The 21023-nt window shown below is 39.6% G+C and overlaps 1 protein-coding gene across 1 annotated transcript in view; it reads right to left on the bottom strand.

Moving 5' to 3' along the window:
• Positions 1 to 21023, bottom strand: part of si:ch211-186j3.6 (neural-cadherin) — a 361581-nt gene that overhangs the window by 144000 nt on the left and 196558 nt on the right. Inside the window, exons 22-25 of the mRNA XM_061737325.1 lie at positions 20633 to 20963; positions 19065 to 19158; positions 15401 to 15585; positions 6506 to 6735 (exon numbers count right to left, since the gene is read on the bottom strand). Coding sequence (XP_061593309.1) covers positions 6506 to 6735; positions 15401 to 15585; positions 19065 to 19158; positions 20633 to 20963 — 840 coding nt within the window. The remainder of the gene's footprint in view (positions 1 to 6505; positions 6736 to 15400; positions 15586 to 19064; positions 19159 to 20632; positions 20964 to 21023) is intronic.

Here is a 21023-nt window from a genome sequence, read left to right on the forward strand (position 1 = left end):
TTTCTCCTGCAAATGTTCACTTTTAGACTCTCAATGACCTTCAATTCACATTCGGTGTAATTTGTGTGACTTAAAATTTGTTTTTAACACTAACAAAAACAACTTTTATTGTCATCTAACGTTTCCAATCTTTCATATATTATTATATTTTAGAGCGATGTTCATAAGCTTGTATTTTTATAAAAGTATATTGGAATTTTATCAGAATATCAAAAACCTTTACTCGTCATCTTCAGAAACAAGTACACAAACTTCTGTCTGTGATGGGCTGCATTTACATGCATGCATTTGACAGAATCAACTTTGAGGTTTATCGCTTTTCTGAAGCTCTGACTCATCAGTGCATGTGGTATACTAGTGTACTGTACTTGTACTACTGATATCATCTGCCTTGTCCACACAGAGATATAGTACTAACACGAATCTAATTTACAACGCTTTTCTTAGCCTGCTTGGCCTCCTTCTTACCTAAGCTCCTATATTTTTCAAGGTAGCCCAGGGACTTATGGGCCGTGTTGTTGTGATCCATTCCTGCTGTAAGTTGCCGGGCCAAAAAAAACTTTGAATATGCTGCTCCCTTTGTGTGGAATCACCTTCGCTTCTGCTTGAAGAATTGAGGAATCTTATGGAAGAAATTCAAAGCATTTTCTGCAACTCGAGAGAGCTTTCTTTAAGATGTACATGTTTTGGTCGACTGGTTACTCAAGAAATATTTTTCTTAAGAGAATAATTCACTTCACAATGAGCCTTTGAACATGTAAAGCCTGAATAGTAGCCAAGATGTCAGCATTTCCTTTCATCTATGTCTATATTTGCAAATGTGGGCAGTGAACAGAAAGCGATACGCTGAATCTTTAAAGGTAAGAACACTGTGTATAGCAAGGATCATAAAGGACCATAGGGATGCATTGTTCTTTGAACTGTTCCAATGCATTTAAAAGCCTCCACAATCATCTTTCCTGACCCAAGGGCTGCATTAATATAATGAAAAGATGAATGTTTGTATCTAAGAACCATACCAATGAATGTTTTTTTTATTTTTTTTATCGTAAACCGATGTATTGTTGAAAGTCAAGTGGATTGAAAACACTCAAGGATATGTTTCATTATCGAGGTAAAGCAGGCAAAAACAGAGGGATCTATTGTACAGAGACTTTTTTTAAATCTCCTATTTCTGTAGATTGGAGAACATTAAGAATGAGGACTGCTTGATCCTCAGCACCACCTCTCTTCCCTGTCCTTCCTCTCTTTTTTTTATTCACCAACCCCCGCCTCCGTCTCCCTCATCCTCCCCCATCCTCCCCCTCGCCACGCTTCACATCTCATTCTGATCAATGTCTTCTCCAAAGAACTTGGCTGATTTCAGATGAACTGCTCTTTGCTCTCCTCACAAATCACACCTGAAAGCGTATACCTCTCTACTCACCCCCCCCCACACACCCCCACACACACACTACCATCCCATCCCACTCAACTCTTTCTGAAATGTTATTTTAACACTTGTATGTTTCTCTCTGTAATGCTAATCTTTCTTTATACGAGATGGGATGTTATCAGAAAGAGGAGCTGAGAGGACCAGGGCTGATGTGGTGATTCACCTTAACTGACGAGCACGATCATGACTGGATGTGGACTGTTTTCCCCCCGACGGACGTAAAAATGCAAATACAGCCCGGATCTGCATTCTCTCTGAGGACACCAGCTCTGCTCGCTCTCTTGGATGTGAAATACACACAATACAACTGCTATGGGTGATTCTCTCTCAAACCGCACACACAGGTCTTCTATTTCTATGCAGACTTGTGAAACGTGAAATGAGGTCTGACTGGAGCCAATGGCCAGAAAGCGAGCATCACAGTGATGAAGTAACAGTTTTGCGTCTCTCTTTACAGCTGTGAATATATACTTAGTATAAATATTTTTTTTTTTTTGTTGTTGGAATGTCTTTCATAAAAATGTGTAAGGATATATAGGAAAACATAAATGTACTTTACATTACACTCATTTTTGATTTAAAGACATCAGCTTTGTTTCAGATGAGGTTGGCAAGCTGTTCTTTCCTCTTTCTTTTATTCTTGGGAAAATCCGGTCTCATTTCATTGCAACCTAGATATCAGAAACATTTCAAATGCTGCATGAGGTTATGGATGATCTATGACAGCCATAAAGTATTAACGCAGATGAAAATATAAGAAAAACATTTCCCACAGTTTACATGTTCTGGCCACAAATAGAAACTAAGCCTTCAGCAAAGAGATTTTGAAATCGAAAAAAAAAAAGAAAAATCCTGCGATAGTGAATAATTGATATAACATAATGTCCAAGAGGAATAATGTTGCAAATGAATCATGAAAAGCAGCTCTCTGCAAAAGTTATTGTATTTGCCAAGTTCTCAGAGCTTGTTTGGTATATGGCACGTTAATCTCGAGGTATAACCAGGATGTGCACATTTTAAAGGTTAGAATAAAGCTTCATCGAATCACATCCAAAAAGACAAAAAAATCAGGTCATAATGAAAACGCTTATTATAAACCTACAAGTAGGAGGTGTTTGCACTGGGATTAAGAAATGGCAATATATCAGAACAAAGGCAGTCAAGTTAGGAATGCTCTCAGGATTGCTTGAGAGGCAAATCTCCATCTCCATTTCAGAAGATTTGGCAGACTATAGATATAGTGCACCGTTCTCACGTGGTGGTATCGCTGCATAGATCAGACCTCTGTGAAAGAGTTATCAATAACACAACTTCCCGTGTCCTTACCACCAACTAAGCACCAAGTTTGCAATTTAAAATCTAAACAATCTTAAAAAAACAACAATTATGAAGCAATATGCTGTGTATACCTTGTTCGGGCATAATATTATTACAACCGACTGTTCTACCGGGAAAAGCCACATTCTGGCATTCACGCAAATGCTATTTTGACACTTTGATCAGGTAGGATTTACGCTGAAATTTAACTTATGTTTTATGTTGGCGCACAGCATTAACATCCGGCCGATGTGTTCCGTCTCCTATGCCAGATGTCGGCCCTTGACCACACACAGGTCAATGTACTGGAGAAGAGCGTCAACGCAGACATGTTGAGATCTTCACAGATGTGATCTCAGCCTGAAGGTTATTTCACACTAGCTGTGCAAGGAAAAAATAAATAAACTATGCAGTTTGCAACAGATGTAGGTCTTTTGGAGAGGTGAAAATGGCTCTGCCAAAGTGGTGGGGAATTACCAGCTGCTCAATGGCTTAAAGAATTGCTCTCAAAAGGCTCCCATTCCCAGAGGGGGAGTTTACATTCAGTGATGGGAAAGGCCAATTTTACATGCGCTTTGACTCTGGTGCAGGCATTGTGCACTCTTTACTATGTAAAGTATTCTTCAAAACTATTATGAAGGAAAAGTGAGAAATCACACTTTGTGTGTTCTTTTGACAGAGATGAGACATGATGTAGATGAAAATGATCAGTTTCATCCGATGCTGATTGTCATTTGGCTGGCATTTAGCTTTTTATATTTTTTATACATTAACAAGAAAATCCTGTTTTTCCAAATGAGTTTAGATCCATCCATCAATCCAACATTTATACCTACTTAATCCTATTTTAGTGTCACAGGTACCCCTTTTCCACCAAACTCCAGTTCCAGGGTCAGTGCTGAGTTTGGAACCGGGCTTTCTGTTTCCATGAACAAAGAACTGGCTCCAGGCCAGAAAAAACGGTTCCAAGGTGGCACCAACTCTTTGCTAGAGGAAAGAACCGCTTATGTAAGCGGACGGGGCGGAGTCGTTAAAACCAACAGCAATAGCAAGACTGCGAGATGGCGAGATTTTCAAAAGCAGCAGTGGTTTGTGGAGGAGACAACCTGTCTTTTAGCGATATGATCCACGGAGGGTGCAACGCAGACCAAGTCCGTATTACAGCAAATACTTTGTTGTTGCTTCAATTTTTGCGCCAATGCAAACGCAGCGACTTAACTGATGTTTGCAACGACGTAACTGGCGTTTGCAGCGATGTTGTCTGACGTTGCCACCCGTATCCAATCCAGGACTGACTTTAATGTGTCAGCTGAACGGTCCGACCATCAATCAAGCAGCGTGGCTTCATCGCTACCAAAGTGTCACAAAAACATTTTTGACAGATTTTTGAGTTCAGTGTACCACTACAATTAATTCGAGGTCAGTAAGGACAACACAATTCATACATAAGGTGGACCTGATTATAGGGCGCACTGCCGATTTTTGAGGAAAATTTAAGGATTTTAAGTTAAGATTAATCCTTATAGTCAGGAAAATACAGTAGTTCTAGCCGACCTCTGGCACACTGGATTTATTATAAGTTCAGCCACCCCTGGTACTCTCCAGGAGCCCCTTCATTAACTTATACCAGTGTAGGATGAGGCTGATGCAGCTTGATTGGTTTAACTTTAATTTAAGTAGAGACTACGGTGTCAGGGGTGATGGTGGTGTCAGCCTCCTTAACCCAAATTGGAAATTGGTTCCAAAGTAATGATTCTTTCAAGTCAGATTTGTATCATTTTAAAAAACTTATTTTTTTAAACTGTGAAGGTTTTGCTGTCTGTGACTGGTTCGTTATTGAGATCTAAATGTCAATAAACCCAACTGGTTATGGATACATATACATTTTTGCACATCTTTATTTGTGTAGCACTTTTTATACAACTTGTGCAATACAAAAGCACAATAAAAACCCCAAAAACCCAAGCAAAAAAAACCCTCCCAGGTTTCACACCCACACAACACGTTATCATTATTGCAGGCATAAAAAATTTGTATGTATATATATATTATATATATATATATATAAATCAAGAAGAATTAAAACAGACAGCTTCTTATCATCCAGACTGAGCCTGAGGTCATTCTGAATTTTTACAAATGCTGTCTCTGTACTGCGATTCCTATGAAACCCAGATTTTTCAAACAAACTGCATATTCATCTAATCATTTAGCTAACTCTTAATTAAAAATGGTAAGTTGGAGACGGATCTATAGTTATCGAGTAGGGAGGTATTTAGATTACTACTCTTAAGAAGAGGTGTAACCATGGCAGTCTGGGACCACTACCATCTGGGGAGAATAATTTACTATTGTGAGTAAATTATCAATAAAACAAGGATAAAAGGATTTAAATAATGATGTAGGGATCGACATAAAAAGGATGTAGCCATCTTCATTTGAGAGATAACTTCAGTCAGCCACTTAGCGTCAACCAAGACAAAATTCTTCAGTGTTTCCTCATGTGATACAAGACCTTCTGGGAGTATAAACTCCAAGCTCTGATATTGTATAAGGTTTGACTGGATAGTAACAATTTCATTTTTTGTAGTGGGATGGAACATTTCCATATTTGGTGACGGAAGACCAGCCCCCGGGTCTCGCACTGAGAAGGCACGCCGATTTTTTCCAGTGGCCAGCCGCGGTACTGCAACAAAAAATCCCATGTGGCCCAGAAAGCTTTTTTCCCATAGACCGCAATAGTAAAAGAGAAGCCTCTAAAACTGTTCAAAGGACACCTCCAGCTGTAATCACCGGCAATTATTAATCTTTGTATTCTATATTTTCAAGTCATGGACTTTATATCCGTCAAAAATGTTTTATAACGGCCAGAAAAGTCAAAGAAAAGTCTCTTTCTGGGCGTGACGTCACGGCTGACGTCACAGCCGTGTCCGTGCTTTCCACGGATGTTTTATATTAATATATATTATGTAATTATATTATATTAATACATTAATAATATATGTAATACTATACATGTAATAATATACATTAATTCATATATTATATTAATACATACCAGTATTATATTAATATTTGCGTCATTGCGCCGGGGCATGATGGGAGGCCCCAGAGCATCATGGGAGGTGACTCAACTGCGCATGCTCTATGGGCCGCATAAAGCGGAAGTAAACCCGGAAGTCAGAAATTTTTTCGGCGTATGCGCTGGCTGAGCAAAATGCATTGAAATGAATGGGCGGCCATTTTTAGTGCCCCATCCAGTTCTATAATACATCCATGCGGAAGACTCACTGGCTGACATTATAGGAGCAGGATTAATTAAATGATTGATTGTACAGCATTAAACTTTAGGATTGTTCTGACTGTCAATTATTTGTTTTGTAAAATAAATCTGTCTTGCATGTCTAATTGCCGTAAATATTTGATTTTTCAAGGACGATCTGATGTATTGTTAACTTATTTTTTCTCCACCTTCTTTCAGCTCTTCTACACTTTCTCTTTTTAGATGTTAAACTTTTTCATGTATCCAGGGAGATTTTTGAATAGGTTTGCTCTTTTTAATTTTAATGTATCAAGAATTGATCATAATTTCGTATTCAAAGTATCTACACTGAAATCACAAGACAGTAAATAGTTAACATCTCTATGTCAATAACCATTTGATTATTTGCTAGATCAACAGTCAAGTACTGTTTAATTGAAGATTAAAGATTTGGGGTAGAAGTCATAAAGGGATCAGAAAGAGTGACCTACCTTTTGTTTGTGGGCGGCCAGATAACCATGCATTTTCTCAGGTTGCAGGAAGGAGTTGCCACCATGCACAGCAAAACGAACATCCAGCATTCGGTCCTTCACGTCCATTAAACTGAAGATGTTGATTTCGTTATGTGGAACGGAAAGCATCTCGGACAGGAAGTCCACCAGCAGCTCGTAGCGGCTCCGATGCTTCCCTCTCAGTTCAATGAACTCCTTCGCTGTGATGTCTGAGGAACACACAGGATTAGAACCATATATAAGTGGCCTTATTATTTCCACGCCAGCTCAGGAATAAATCCAATTATTTGCAAAGTGCTTAACCAAGAAATAGACCAGAATACTCCAGAATTTCACTTTGTTGATAAAAAGTCTAAAAAAAGTCTCACTGTATGACGCAAAATCCTTTGTAAGGTTATAATCTGTCTGCACTGTATGTTTTCATATGTGACGAAGCCAGTGAGAGTAAGCTGTTAATTCCTTTAGCCATTAGAGGTATTTCCACTCTTAACAATTTGGGGTTGAGTTTCTAATCAAAGTATGCAGTACACTGAGGGATAAACCTTCATTTTATTTCACAGTTCTAGTCCAGTATCAGTTGCAGTTACCGTCACAATTATTCATTTAGTAGACGTTTTTATCCAAAGAGAATAACAAGTAACATTTATTCATAGAGCACCTTTCACAGACACCAGTTAGAAAATGGTTTACAATAAAAACAATAGCAATGGAAAGAAAAGGAAAGAAAAGCAACAAAACAAACAAACAGAATACAACATAAAACATCCTTTAAAAGCCTATCTGAATCAAAATGTTTTCAGCTGGTTTTTAAAAGTGTCCATTGAGACTATAAAACAAAGAGTTGTTCAGAATGTCAGTTTTGATTTTGACAACTGATTGAATGATAAAGGTAGTTAAGCAAGCTGGATATTCTTTCACTTTCAGACTTTTAGTCTGTAACAGAAGCACAAAGAGTATAAATGAGAGTCCCCAGAGTCCCTGGACAACACACCGACTTGACTGTGAGACTGCATCCCTCGCAGACGATGACCTGCAGATCCCCTGAGATTACAACTATCAGAAGTTTTTAAAAGGTACAAAAAACACCAAGTACAACCAGAAGCTTTCTTTTGTTTAGACGTTCTTTCGGCTGATTACGGTAATCATTTTGCCAATTACCCTGGCCCACTTGTTAAACACATAAAACACAACATTTGCACTTGTTTCATCTAATAATTTTTATTTTTTTTTATTAATTCAATAAATGTTCATTTGAGTTAAGCTAATCTGTGCATCATGTGTTATTTCTCAAGTGTTATATTTTTTTTTTTAAAAAGGGGAACAAGCTTCTCAGAATCTTCTTCTTCAGAACCCATTCTTAGTCAAATTACCAAAGCTGAACAAAGAGTCAACATGAGTATGGTAATGTGTTCTGAAATTATTTTACTATTTACAATTAATTTCATAATTCAGGAACCGTTCAGGAACCAGTGTTGAAGTGAAGGTATTGGTTTTTTTAAAAGGTACCCAGCCCTACCAATCATCACACACTTGGCAATGGATGAACTGAGGGTAATGATGAGTTTGGTGTCTTTCCATTTGACACTGATATATGAACATTATGGATTTGGAGCTTATATATGGATATAAGTATGGATATGGTTGGATAGATACTGAATATCTCTCCTTTAATTCACACATTAAACAATTTGGAGGACTGCCTTTGGTCTTCCTTAGTCAAAGGTTTTTCAGCCTCTTTTGATGAGTATTAATAGGAAAGATCATATTTTTTCCAATATAAAATGCTCTACATTGCCTTCCCGTAAAATTCAGCATAACATTTAAAGGAATTTCTCCACGCACAGACACACATACAACCCTAAATGACCAAAACTCCAACATATCTTTGGCTGCATTTATGCTGCTGGGTACAAGTGACCCAATTCCGATTTGTTGACTTCTGTGTGGCACAAATCAGACATGAACGTGTAAGCAGCAAAAAAGAACATGGGTTCAGATACTTTTCAGATGGGTTTCAGGCTTCATTGTGTGTCTGTGTGAGAGAAAAAGTGGAGATAGATAAAATATGTCAAAACGCCAAATCAATTACATACAATTGAATCTGCTGATTATGATTCTAAATCAAACTAAATCAGACCCTGTTACTCCTTGTTTTCCCCCCTTTCTCTACCCAAAGATTCCTGTTTAACCACTTTCAAAATAGGTCACTAAAGACACAAGAAATCTTTAAAAAAAAACAACAAAAACAAACTAAAAGATAATGGGCGGGATGATATGGCGTTAATGCACTCATGAAAGTGGGTCCACTGCTTTTTTTTTTTGCCTGCACTCATTTCATCCACAGTAACTGTCGATTGAGAGTAGCGTCTGTTTTTCTCCCTTGAGACCCAACTTTTCCAGGTTGGTAGCCAAGCCCATTTACCCTGCAAGTTGTTTCACCAGCTCATAACCAGCGTTAATTAAATATGGGTCACTTTTATAGGATGAAATAGTCAGCTCGTTAAAAAATCTGCATATAGGCATTAAACCAGAATTGGCCACTAAGACCTGGAGTGTGAATGCAGTCTTGAAGACCTCATTCTTCTAGTTTTCCCCCATCTGAGCCCTTCACTGTCAGACTGTCAGGCTTGCAGTTGGTTCATAGAGATTCTTATCGTAGAAAGTGAGGCAAAGCTGCTGTGGTGGGACAAGCTCCAAGTTTAAGTTTGGAAGGTAGAGACATTCTGTAACTTTAAGGCAATATTTAAAATGTTTTTAAAGCTACAATTGATAGCTTGGGTGGCCCTCAGTTGAAGCAGCTGGCAACTTTCCTAAGACTGCTGTCTTTATTCTCTATGTGTATACACATCAGTCGGACAACATTAAAATCATGAGGAGAAAAGTAAGTAACGCTACTTATCCTGCAACAACCAGATATTCTGAGCATCATGACAGTCACATGACAAAGAGTCCAAGGTGTCTTCCTAGCTTCCACACTCCCATGATGCCAGTCTGATATAATCTGATGGCACCTGGGAAGCCTGTGTCTACAAAGACCCCAAGCCCCCAGCTCATATAACCAAAAAGATTATGTCCAAGACTGGTGTATGCCATGATTAACCTCTTTTCAATCTTTCTACAAAAAAAGCTTGGATTTAACTTTACCTTCTCTCTAAAGTTGCCTGTTGATCATTTTGTGTTGATCACAAAAAAATATAAATACAATTTCAAATGAAAAACAAATTCAACAATATGGAAAATGCTCATTTGAATAAAAAAAATAATGTAAAAACGATAATAATAATAATTCAAAAAGATATCAATTTGTGACTGTAATGAAGACTTGACAGAAAAGCAGAATCTGTAAATGAAGCGTAAACTGACAAATAATCTCTACTTTGTTAAAAAAAAGAAAATCAGCACAGCATCAGAAACCATCACTTATTAAAGGTATTGTGACATCATTTTTAACATGCTTTTAACACTATTAAAAGTCTTGGGCAACATCCCTCAAATGTGTCTAAAAGAGTGTAACAAGAAAAACTTCACTCTAGTAATCTTTTCCTGGCTTTTTATTACAGTGTTTTTTTGCGCCGTGAAAAATGCTTCCTTTCCCCCCTTTCCTGTCAATCATTGCTCCGCTCCTCCTCCAAACCTCCTCCTCCTCCAGCCATACGCTCACAGCGGCGTCGGAGAGTTAAGCCGGGAGCGACAGGCGAAGCATGCACGGAAAAGCAGGAGGGCGAACCACAGCAAACAATCATAAAAATAAAGGCATGCAAGCAGCACTGTCCCCTTATCTTAAGTCCAGTCAGTGGCCGCGGGTCTTCTTAGCAGTTTTCCTCCGGTGATTAGAACAAAAGAGGCTCTAAACAGCTCCGTGTTAAGCCTCATTTATGGTTCCGCGTTAAATCGACGCAGACCCTACGCCGTAGGGTTCAGCGTATGGTGCGCGTCGCCGCGTAACCCTACGCCGTAGGCTCTGCGTCGGTGTAACGCGGAACCATAAATCAGCCTTTATGGTGCGCTGGAGAGGAGAGGAGGCAGGAGCTGGGTGGAGGGGGCGGTGATTTAGCGGATCGTTACGTAACGATCCGCCACCAAACCAGGTGCGCCGTTTTTGCACAGTTATGCGGAAAATCCCAGAAAGCACACAATACCCTGAATGTTAAAAGTTCGTTGTTTTTTGGGTGTAATTGATGTCAAGACACCCAACAAAACACAAAAAATCTAGAAAAATGTGTTTTTCATGTCACAATCCCTTTAATAACTAATATAATCATATCAGCAAGAGATTACTTTGGTCAATTTTTGTCAAACCCTGGAATTGAGCTGCCCCCTAAAACCCCTATGCCTCATGCCTATCTTTCCTGGAGGCAGTGCCAATGTCTCGGTTTTGGAGCCCTATAGGATGGACCACCACGTAGTGGACACCTGAGCAAGGGTCAGGTGAGCCAGTATTGCAAATCTTTTTTTTATTTTGCAACGAACGAGTGTCATGTAGTTGGGACCAAGACAGGTGAAATATTCAGACTGTTACCAACAGCAAGTCGGAGCCTTGCTTTGTGGTGGTATAAGGTTGTGGAAGTAAAGCTAATCTTAACTTCTACAGCAGCAAGACTAATGCAGAAAATGATTTTGAGATTTTGGAACAACACATACTGCAAAGTGTTTTGGAAGGTATGTGATGGCTTGCAATGATTTAAGAAAAGAAAAAAATGAAGCCTGCAAACATAATAAATCATATTGTGTTCATACAAAACCAAAAAACAAGTCAAAGTGAATGTAAGTATCATCTATCCATCCCTCTCCGCGGTGCAGGTCAGCAGGCTAACCTGAGATGCCCAGACCTCCCTCTCCCTGGCCGCATCCTTCAGCTCCCCTTGCATTTTCTGGCCAGCTGAGATATACAATCTCCCCAGGTTGATTGTATATCTATCATAGATACGCATCAACCTCCTCCTGGGTGGACCTCCCCAGGCAGGCACGCAGGAGGCATCCCAACCAGGTGCCTGAACCACTTCCTCTTGATGTGGGAGAGCAGCAGCTTGAACACAGTGTTAGTGGCCATTGCGAGTGCGGAGCGAGGTGAGCAGATCTGCAATTTTACATTCTCCTTTTCGAAATGTCCTTTTATATTGTGATTTGTGATCATAAGCTGAATTAAACTAAACAGAGAAATTATGTTTTTAAAGAAGCACCAATTATTTTCTCCATGTTAAAATATTAATTTTAGTTCAGTTTGAAAGAATATTTGGCTCCTTGGTTTCCCATCACTACAAACCGCAATTACCGCCGTCTCTTGCACCGACTGTTGTTGCTTTGCTGCACTATCCAACACATCAACAATGATGAAACTAGCTCACGGAGTTAAAGCGAATGTAATGGGAGAAATAAATACAACACCAGCGAAAGTAATGATGGAAGAGAAAAACAAGATCGTGATGGAGCAGTAGGATGTGCAAAAAGTAATTTTTGGACAGTGCTGTAAAAACTAACCTCCACTCCTACCGGGGGACCTCTCCGAGTTAAAACTTGCAAGAGCTCCTTTCCTTTAATTTAGTGGGGGTTTTTTCTACTGCACAGTTTGAAAACTGGGTTGGCTCTCTGCTCAGACATAAATAGGTAATTTGCTGCTTAAAAGAAATAGAATTTAAAAACAAACACATTACTTCAAGGGCATTACTGGAGTAAGAAACAAGAGCAGAAATCGTTTTGCTCAGCAAGCCGGGGTGTAATAAGAGCCTCTTCTTTAGCATTATAAAGCACAAAACGGGGTTGGAAAAGTGATCAGGGCGGGGATTGAAAACACAGAGACGGAGCTTCTGCATTAAGAGGAAGGCAGGGGACTCAGGAGGGGCTCGGTGAATACAGTGTGAGGGATTGAGGTGAATGTCAGCTCCCATCAGTTGGTCTGGGGGGAGAAACAAGGACGCGGGCAGACAGAGAGACAGTCAGGACGGCTGGGAGAAGGGGAGTAACTCTTAATACAGAATGGCAGCCTTGCACCTGGCTCTGATCCAGCCTCCCAGCTCACTTCTGCTTTCTACTTTCCTGGCGCTTCATTTGAGGTTGTACCCCCACACTTTCTTTTCTTCACTTAATTATCCCTCCCTGGTGATACGTGCTGTGGTGAGAGTGAGAACAAACGTGCTTTGTTCTAAGACCGTTCTGGCTCGACCCAGTGGAGCTGCGTTTTGGTTTTTGGAAGAATTCTGACATGCAGGAAGGAGAATCTTAATCAGAAAACAAAAAAAGTCAAGCCTGTGGTCTTTTACACTGAAAAACAAATTTAAATCAAAGACATCAAGATACCTAACATATTTAAAGGCAGAGTGAAAAGATTCACAGGAGACACTTATTGAAAATAAGATCATAAAGGCAGGAAATTAGGCCGCTAGAAAGGTTACACTTTCAATGTGAAGTAACAAAAGGAAGTAAATGACACAAATGTTTCTGTGACTCCTTGTGGCCAACCAACCAAAAAAGTAATCTCCAAATTACTGGTTCAATATTTTCTATCTAAACCCCACTCAGGAATTTAAGAGTCAGCAGGGAAGTTAATTTGCCATGTTGTCCACCTTACCGTGCACATTTAACCCTCCCAGCGCACTGGCTGGGTTTGTGACCCTTAGTGTCCTGGGAGGGTTAAACTCAGTCTTATCTTCTAATAATCAATACAGAAACAGACTCGCGTGACCACAAACTCCATCAGCTGCTAGGTCAACTGACTTTTGGGAGTAGTTTACATACATCTCAGTTACTAAATTAAAATGTATAGATTTTAAACATCTTGGAGGTTTCTGCTTCATAGGCATAATCATTTTTTGAGAAATGACAAAAAAAATTTGAACTTCAGTTCTTTGTTCAGATACAGTGAGCGATTTCAGGAAATAACATTGTCCCTCTAATGATTGACAGGGCAGATTATAGTCGTTATCTGACATTTCATTAATTGAATAATAGTTCCAAATAAAGATCAATATATTTAACTTAAGCTCTGACAGTGACAGTTGGTTATTCAAACTCCACACATCCGATTTGTACAACTGGCTCCTCTCGTAAATTTATTCTCTTTGGAGCCAGGCAGAGATAATCTAAGCACATCATCTGGTTTAGTGGCTAATTCACGACAGCGTCCTCCAGCTTTTTTAGATAAGAACAGCCATGATCCTACGCTGACAGGATGGACGAAGTGTTTGTTTGTAAAGCAAGCAGCAGGTGACCTTATCAACTTTTTGTGTTTTAGTGGTTTCTGTTGTAAAAACAGTTCTGGTTTAAAAACTACCACATGTACTGACGATGAATAGTGTCAGGTCCGCAAAAGAAGCAAAGGAAGTCACCCTGGAGGTCAAACATGTCAAAACTGACAGAGATATAATGTCCTAACTTGTCTATATTATACAGTACATATTGATAAAACGGTAGATAGAATGACCTTATAACGTTTGGATGGTTTAACACGAGCTGCATCAGCCTGCACTGTGCGCTGGATGAACTTCTAAGTGTGCTTGCCTCTCTCAGACTGCGCTACGTGAACATCTCAAGGACTTTTTGTTTACTACATTTTTACCTTTTCTATCAGTTTTGGGGGAGTGAGATGGAGGCGTAATCTCTGTAAGGCAGATTTAACTCGTGCTTTCTTTGAGCTTCCTTATTGCATTCCGCATTTGTTCTTCAAATGGGATTTAGAATGTCAAGGAGGGTGTAAGTAATGCTATAAGTAGAATATTTTCATAATCCGTGAGACTGAGAATCAATGAGTGTTTACTCCAAAGCTTCATGTGGAAACGGAAAATTCTGGAAATGGCTACCTATTTGCATGTACATGCATGCACACACACACACCCACGCAGACACACACACACACACACACACACACACATGCACACACAAAAATGGCAAACTTCCAATCTTCTGAAGTTGCTCTGTACTGAATTGCAGGTTAAAAGAATTTGAGTGAAAAGCACATTTACAGATCACAGATATTGGTTTTCTTACATTCTCAACACAAGTCCCTCTGTTACATGAAGTGCTTTTTCAATCTATACACAATCTGGCCCGCAGCTAGGCTAAGATGGCCTGGACCACGCAGCCTCCTTTAACCACAGCAAACGGACCAAAAAAGACTACAAAATGAAGCACATGAAGAGAGATAACAATCACTTCCTACCGTAGGCAGTTATTGATTTGTGACATGAGTGCATATGTAAATCCAGTCTCTGCATTCCCTTTCTCTGCAGAAATATTGAAACAGGTGCACGTGTTTTTCAGCACACTGCTTCAGGATTTTGTGCATGTAAATTTACATTGGCCCTCTTTTAGTATGGAGGAGAAAATCATTTTATCTGCTTATATGGGGCTTGACTCTTACTTGCACCTCTTTTCCTTCTCTTTCTCTTCCTGTGATCTGCTTCGGTCTTCCCGAAGCATCTGTTGGCCTCCCCGTCTGATTCTATTAAATATCTAATGGTGTCTCTGAAATCATAAAAATTCCTCAGCCATGTCCTATTTCTATAATGTGAATTTAATTCCGAGAAGACAGCCGATGTGATGTACATCAGGTGAAGATGGATGCTGCTCAAAACGTGTGGGGAATGTGCTGGCCGAGCAAATCCGCAGCCAATTATTTCCCCAGCGGAAGTCGTGAAAACGGGGTTTCTTTAAGTGTGCGCTGACAAAAGTGGAGCCGCTTGTCCACAGTTAAAGGTTTTAGAGCTGCACGTGGAACTCTCATGGTAACAAGCCGAGGCCAGACCGTACGTTGGAAAAAGAGAACATAAACCATCGGCGAACATCAGCCCAAGAAACCAGACAAGACAACAGCGAATGGGGTTAAAAGTCATTCTTCAGGATTAAACAATCATTTGTATGAGGGATATTCCTGCGGCTCACCTGCCAGGCGAAGGGACCCCGAGTTGTAGATGGCGTCGTCCCGCAGCTCTCTCACATGTACAGTTACGGTGGAGATGGCGTCCGGCCACAGTCCGTCAGACACACGGACCTGGAACTGGTAGGTGCCAGGCGGGGCGTTCTCCTTGATGATGAGGAAACCTGTCCGCTTGTTCAGGATGAAGTAACTGAGAGGGAGAACAAACAGGCGGTGAATAAAAACACACTGCACACAGGGATGAGCAAGGTTGTTCATGTCGATGCTTCAGCCACCGACCACTGAGCAGTGGACCTGAGACTGAGGCTGTTGTCAAGTCTCCGCACTAAATATATAGCACATAGTACACAGTGTACAGTATGAAAACAATTTTAAAATCTGCAGTATGTGAGAAGTATGCAAACTGTTTGCTTCCATTAAGAACATTTCTAGTATATACAGAACATACAAGTACATAGAATGTGGTCTTAAAAAAGCACGTATATAAAGCACGAAATAATTTACTTCCTGGTAATACACAAAAAATTCTTAGTAATAGAGAAGGAGGATATGAGCTAAGAGGGAGATGGAATTTCAAACAACCGATTGTACATACTACTCGGAAAAGCATGTGTGTATCTGTCCATGGGGTGAAGCTGTGGAATAAGTTACCTGACAAGAACAAAGAAAGTAAAAATATCGCGCAAATCAAAAAACAAATTTAAAAACAATACTCTGGATTAGGGCTGGGCGATATGGACCAAAAGTCATATCTCGATATTTTTTAGCTGAATGGCGATACTCGATATATATCGATATTTTTTCTGTGCCATAATTGGGGTTTCCCCCAAAGCATTATAGCATAACATCTCTGTTAGCTTCATTTTTTTCTGAGGCAAACCCTTAAAAAAACAGTCAGTTTTAATACAAAGCCTCGTACCAAATGTCACACAGGTTCCTTTATTAACAGAGGTCTGCACAATATCAACATGTATAAAACAAATGAAATAAAAATAAACTGCCTGCATATATAGAATAAAAATGCTTCTTGAATAAAATAAAACAAATATCCCTTTCCTGCATAACAATTAAATTAAAATACACTGTGCAATTAATACAATGTAGACAGTAACAGGCAGACTTTTCCACTGAGGTTGACAGTTGTGCAAATAACTAAACATTTGTGCAAATCTCAAATAAAACGTTCAAGTCAATTTGTCACAAAATAAGCTATATCAAAATCATGAAAAAAAAGAAATATATATATATTTTTTTTAAATCGACATAAACTATATTGTCTCGTACCATATCGCGTTTGAAAATATATTGATATATATTAAAATCTCGATATATCGCCCAGCCCTACTCTGGATATGTATTTAGACATGATGGTATATAATCACGATTTAGGGGGAAATTTAACTGAATCTCTGGTATTATGTTTGGTATTAGCTGTGTATGTGTATATATATATATAGGTGGTAGGTATGTGTGTACGGGGGAAAATCTATGTGTATATGAGTATGTGCACTGTATATGGGTGTAGATCCAAGCATGAATGTATCAATGTGTATGTGTGCGTACTGTATATACGTATGCTATGATTTGATGGTATAAAGGTTAGGGCATCTATAAGCTCGTTAGCTTAAGCCCTAACCCTTTCGGTCAGACTTATGTACCCTTTCTTGTTTTGTTGGAAGGACTTTTTTTTTTTGATAACTGATCGAAATAAATTCAAGCTCAAACTCAAAAATGGCATTAATGTTGCGCTTGCACAATTTACCTGATGCACACGTGCTGCATGTCCTCACCTTTGCTATTCTGCAATGACTTTGTGTCCGAGGACACCCAGCTGCTGCAGGTACAACTAACTACTGATTAATCACTGTGCTACGAGTCTACAGGGACATTTGTTTCAGTTGTTGGACAAATGTCAGCATGGTCAAAAAAAGATCAGATAGAGGAAATGATCAGACTGATCACGGCTGAAGAAACCATGTGATGCAGGATCAACACGGTCAGCGCAGCATGGAGAATGCTGATGGTTCGTTCCAACGTCTGACCTTATGCGTCACATTAACGCACATCCCAGGTCACCTTTGTACCGACTCATTACTCCGGCACTTTGAAACTAACATGTTGTACATTTTTTCCTTTAATACCATTTGTTCTTTTGTATTGCGCCAATCACCACAACAAATTCCTTGTAGTTAAACTACTTGGCAATACACTTCTTTAAGATTCTGATTAAAGAAACTTCTTTGTCCAACCTCTAGAAAACTATGTCCATCCTGAAGTAATCGACATGCCAGATATTCTAACATCTGATAGGGTTATGAATCGGGGATTGAAATTAAATGTTTCTACATCACATCATCCACATGTCTTCATAACCGAAACCATTGGGGTCGATGCTATTGTTTAAATATTATTAAACAAAAGAAAAAAGCAAAATACATAAAACGTTTTAAGTAAATGTCTGCAAAACCACTCAACTTGAACTTTACACCCATGTGTGTATTAATAATAGAGTACTACATGCTAATGTATTATTCACACTACTGTATAAATAATCCAGTAGTGTAGTTGTCATCCCCGCTACCACGGTCAGCATCCCCAGCCTTCTGATCTCCAGTCCTGACACTACAACTCCCAGCATCCCCTAGTTCTCCTCATCATGGACTGCCCCTAAATCCATTTCACCTGGTTGCCTACAAACACCCTGCACAATCCCAGCTCATTGTGTGCTATTGTTTCATCCACATTCCTTGTGAGTTCCAGCTACACCCGTGTCTCAGCGTGCGCTGTGATTTTTCCTATTAAACCATACTTTAGTCACGTCTGCGCTTGTGTCCGCCTGCTGCTTGAAAACCCGACACAAGCTTTCAAGAAGCTTTCAAAGAATATAATGAAGTTCAAAGTCAATCTTAAAAAAGTTGGGACGCTGTGTAAAATATAAATAAAAGCACAAAGTGAATTTAAAAAACGAATGACATGTAAAATGCGGCATAACTAAATGCCGTTGCACCCTGGAGATGTCGGTGGTTGCTTTATTACTATCGTTAGCTCAGGCCAGCGTGTTGGGCAGTGACCTTCCTCTACCTTCCTGGACACGTGAGAGAACACCAGATCCTCCCAAGCATCACTGAAGGAGACATATTCAAGCTGCAAGATGAAACAAATCCCTGAAGTATTTATAAAGCTGAGTGTCTTCAGATCCGCTGCGGCACAGACCACTACCACAGCTGTAACCATCTCTAATTACTACCGCAGCAATTAATTTCCCTTCGGGGATTAATGAAGTATTTGGAATTGGATCTTTGAAAATGTCGGTGACGTAATTTGGTCAAAACACCACAGATATACAGCAGCTCAGCTCCATTTTTTCCCCCCAGATCTGATCATAGCAGCCTATTTTATGCTACCCACTTTTAAAGGTTTGGCAAATAAAACTTTAGATTGAGGAAACGCTGAAGAAGCTGAACCCCGACCAGCATCTTCAATATCACAGTATCCTGTAACCTTGAACCACACGTCTCCCTCAGCAAACACAGGTGTCAGGCAATCCAGGATGTTTCCTGCACCACCGTGAGCACGAGTGCAAACACGCACAGCAAACTTTGCTTCTTGTTTCACTTCACAGTAACGTTTGAGAGGAAACGACTACAAATCGGAATGGGTTTCATTCACCTTGGCACATGTCCTTCAAACACATAGGTCTTGTTGTCCCAGTCGTCAGGATCAGGAGAGTAGACTTTTCCAAGCACGGTGGTCGGCATACGACCTGAAAAGACAGAACGTCTCAGTCTGAGTTCACTCTCAGTTTACGTGACGTTGATACAGCAGAGCAAGACATATTAGGTTTGAAGGTAAACATGCTTCCCTGCCCTGATGTTTCATCTGTCATATGCAATTAAATGTAAACTAAATGTTTTATCACAAAGATGAAATACATAAAAAATGTAGAGAATAGATGGAAAAAGTCCAAAATATACATGGTTTAGCCTTCACTTAACATTTCCTGTCAGCAGAACCACAGACATTGCTAGTTATTTGGGAGAATACGAAGCCGAATATGCTGTTTGAATGCACAATGATCAGGATCGGGGAACTAAAATAAGTAGTTAATATTCAGAGGGTAGGCTTCAAGGGGAAAACTTTATAAAACACATTTTACCCCAGAGTTTTTCTTTGCCAAAATAAGTTATACACAGTGAAACAGCAAGGGGTCACACATAGTGTTTCACTGCTTAATTGAATCTGTCAGTGGAAAAGAAAAGATTGTTTATCTGTTTAAAAAACAGGAGAAACACAATTCTTCTACTTGTAAAATTAACATATTTCCAATAACTGATTTAAAATAATCACGGACTAAGACTAAGTTATGACTACAAAACATATAAATAATGTTTGTGAAGCTCTTTTTGATTTCCATGTGACTACGTGTACGTTGAATTGTTCAATGCCTTGCTTCTGTGACTCTGGGCATGCTGGGATAAGGCAGACGTGACTTTATTAAAGGGCTGGATGTGGCTAACTATCATATTTACACCCACTTGTATTTGTGTTGATTACATCATCTAACAATTATTATAATGACCTATTGCAAAACAGTATCTTACCAGGTACATACATACAACAATACAAAACATAATAACAATGTCTTCATTTATCATTCATTCATTTATTGTTAGACGAAAACCATTGTTTGTGTCCATCAATGTGAGAAGGATTATACGACCGTTTCCAGATAATGGAGTTCATCATTAAAAGTTATTTGAAGATTTTTTTATCAGAATGATGAAAAACAAAAATGCAGCAGGGCTTGGATTCGTAAAGCTGCATCAGAACAAGCGCCTGAGACCTCAGGAATAAGTCCTTAAGAAGGTGAAACCAAAGTGGAGGATTCTTGACAATGACATATGCCACTTCGGTCAAAAGCAAACACTTGAGACGGTGTCAACCACGGTGGTCGAGCGATGGTGGTTCGGGCTTGTTTTGCATCTGAATGCTCCTCTGCAATCACAGGGGAAACTGTCTGACTGACAGTTAAAGCTCGACTAAAATTGGGACCTTGGGAAATGTGGCTTCAAACAAACAAGCTATTCTACAACAGAATAAGAATAAAGGTGTTGCGCCTTATCAGACCGAAATTATTTTGCTTTTGCATTAAAAGACATGTGCATAAATGAATGACCAGTTTTTGTTCAAATACAAAAGATTTTTCAAATATTTTTAAGCGACTGTAACTTTCTCACCTCTGTGACTGTTGATGAAAATCTGCTTTTCCCCCGCCACGTGTTCATGATCATTTTGGTCCCCGATTGTCACGGTGAGGGTGCTGGTCACCGTTTTGGCTGGATTTCCACTGTCGCTCATGATAACTGGAATGAGAAACTCTTTCTGGCGCTCACGATCGAACATCCTCAGAGCTGTTAGTGTCGCCGTGCCGTTTAGGTTGTCCTGAAGGTAGAAGTCGTTGCTATGGCGATACTCGAGGGGCACGGTGAAGTGAAAGGGTGGTCCGTTATCGGGAGAATCACGGTCCACAGCTCGGAGGAGCGTCGACGTTTGATTCAATCTTACTACCTAAACAAGGAGGGAGAGGATGGAGGCTTGTCACTTGCTATCGTCCCAACAAACATAATT

The sequence above is a fragment of the Cololabis saira genome, chromosome 2 (genome assembly GCF_033807715.1).
Source record: "Cololabis saira isolate AMF1-May2022 chromosome 2, fColSai1.1, whole genome shotgun sequence".
In the NCBI taxonomy this organism is placed as follows: Eukaryota; Metazoa; Chordata; class Actinopteri; order Beloniformes; family Belonidae; genus Cololabis; species Cololabis saira.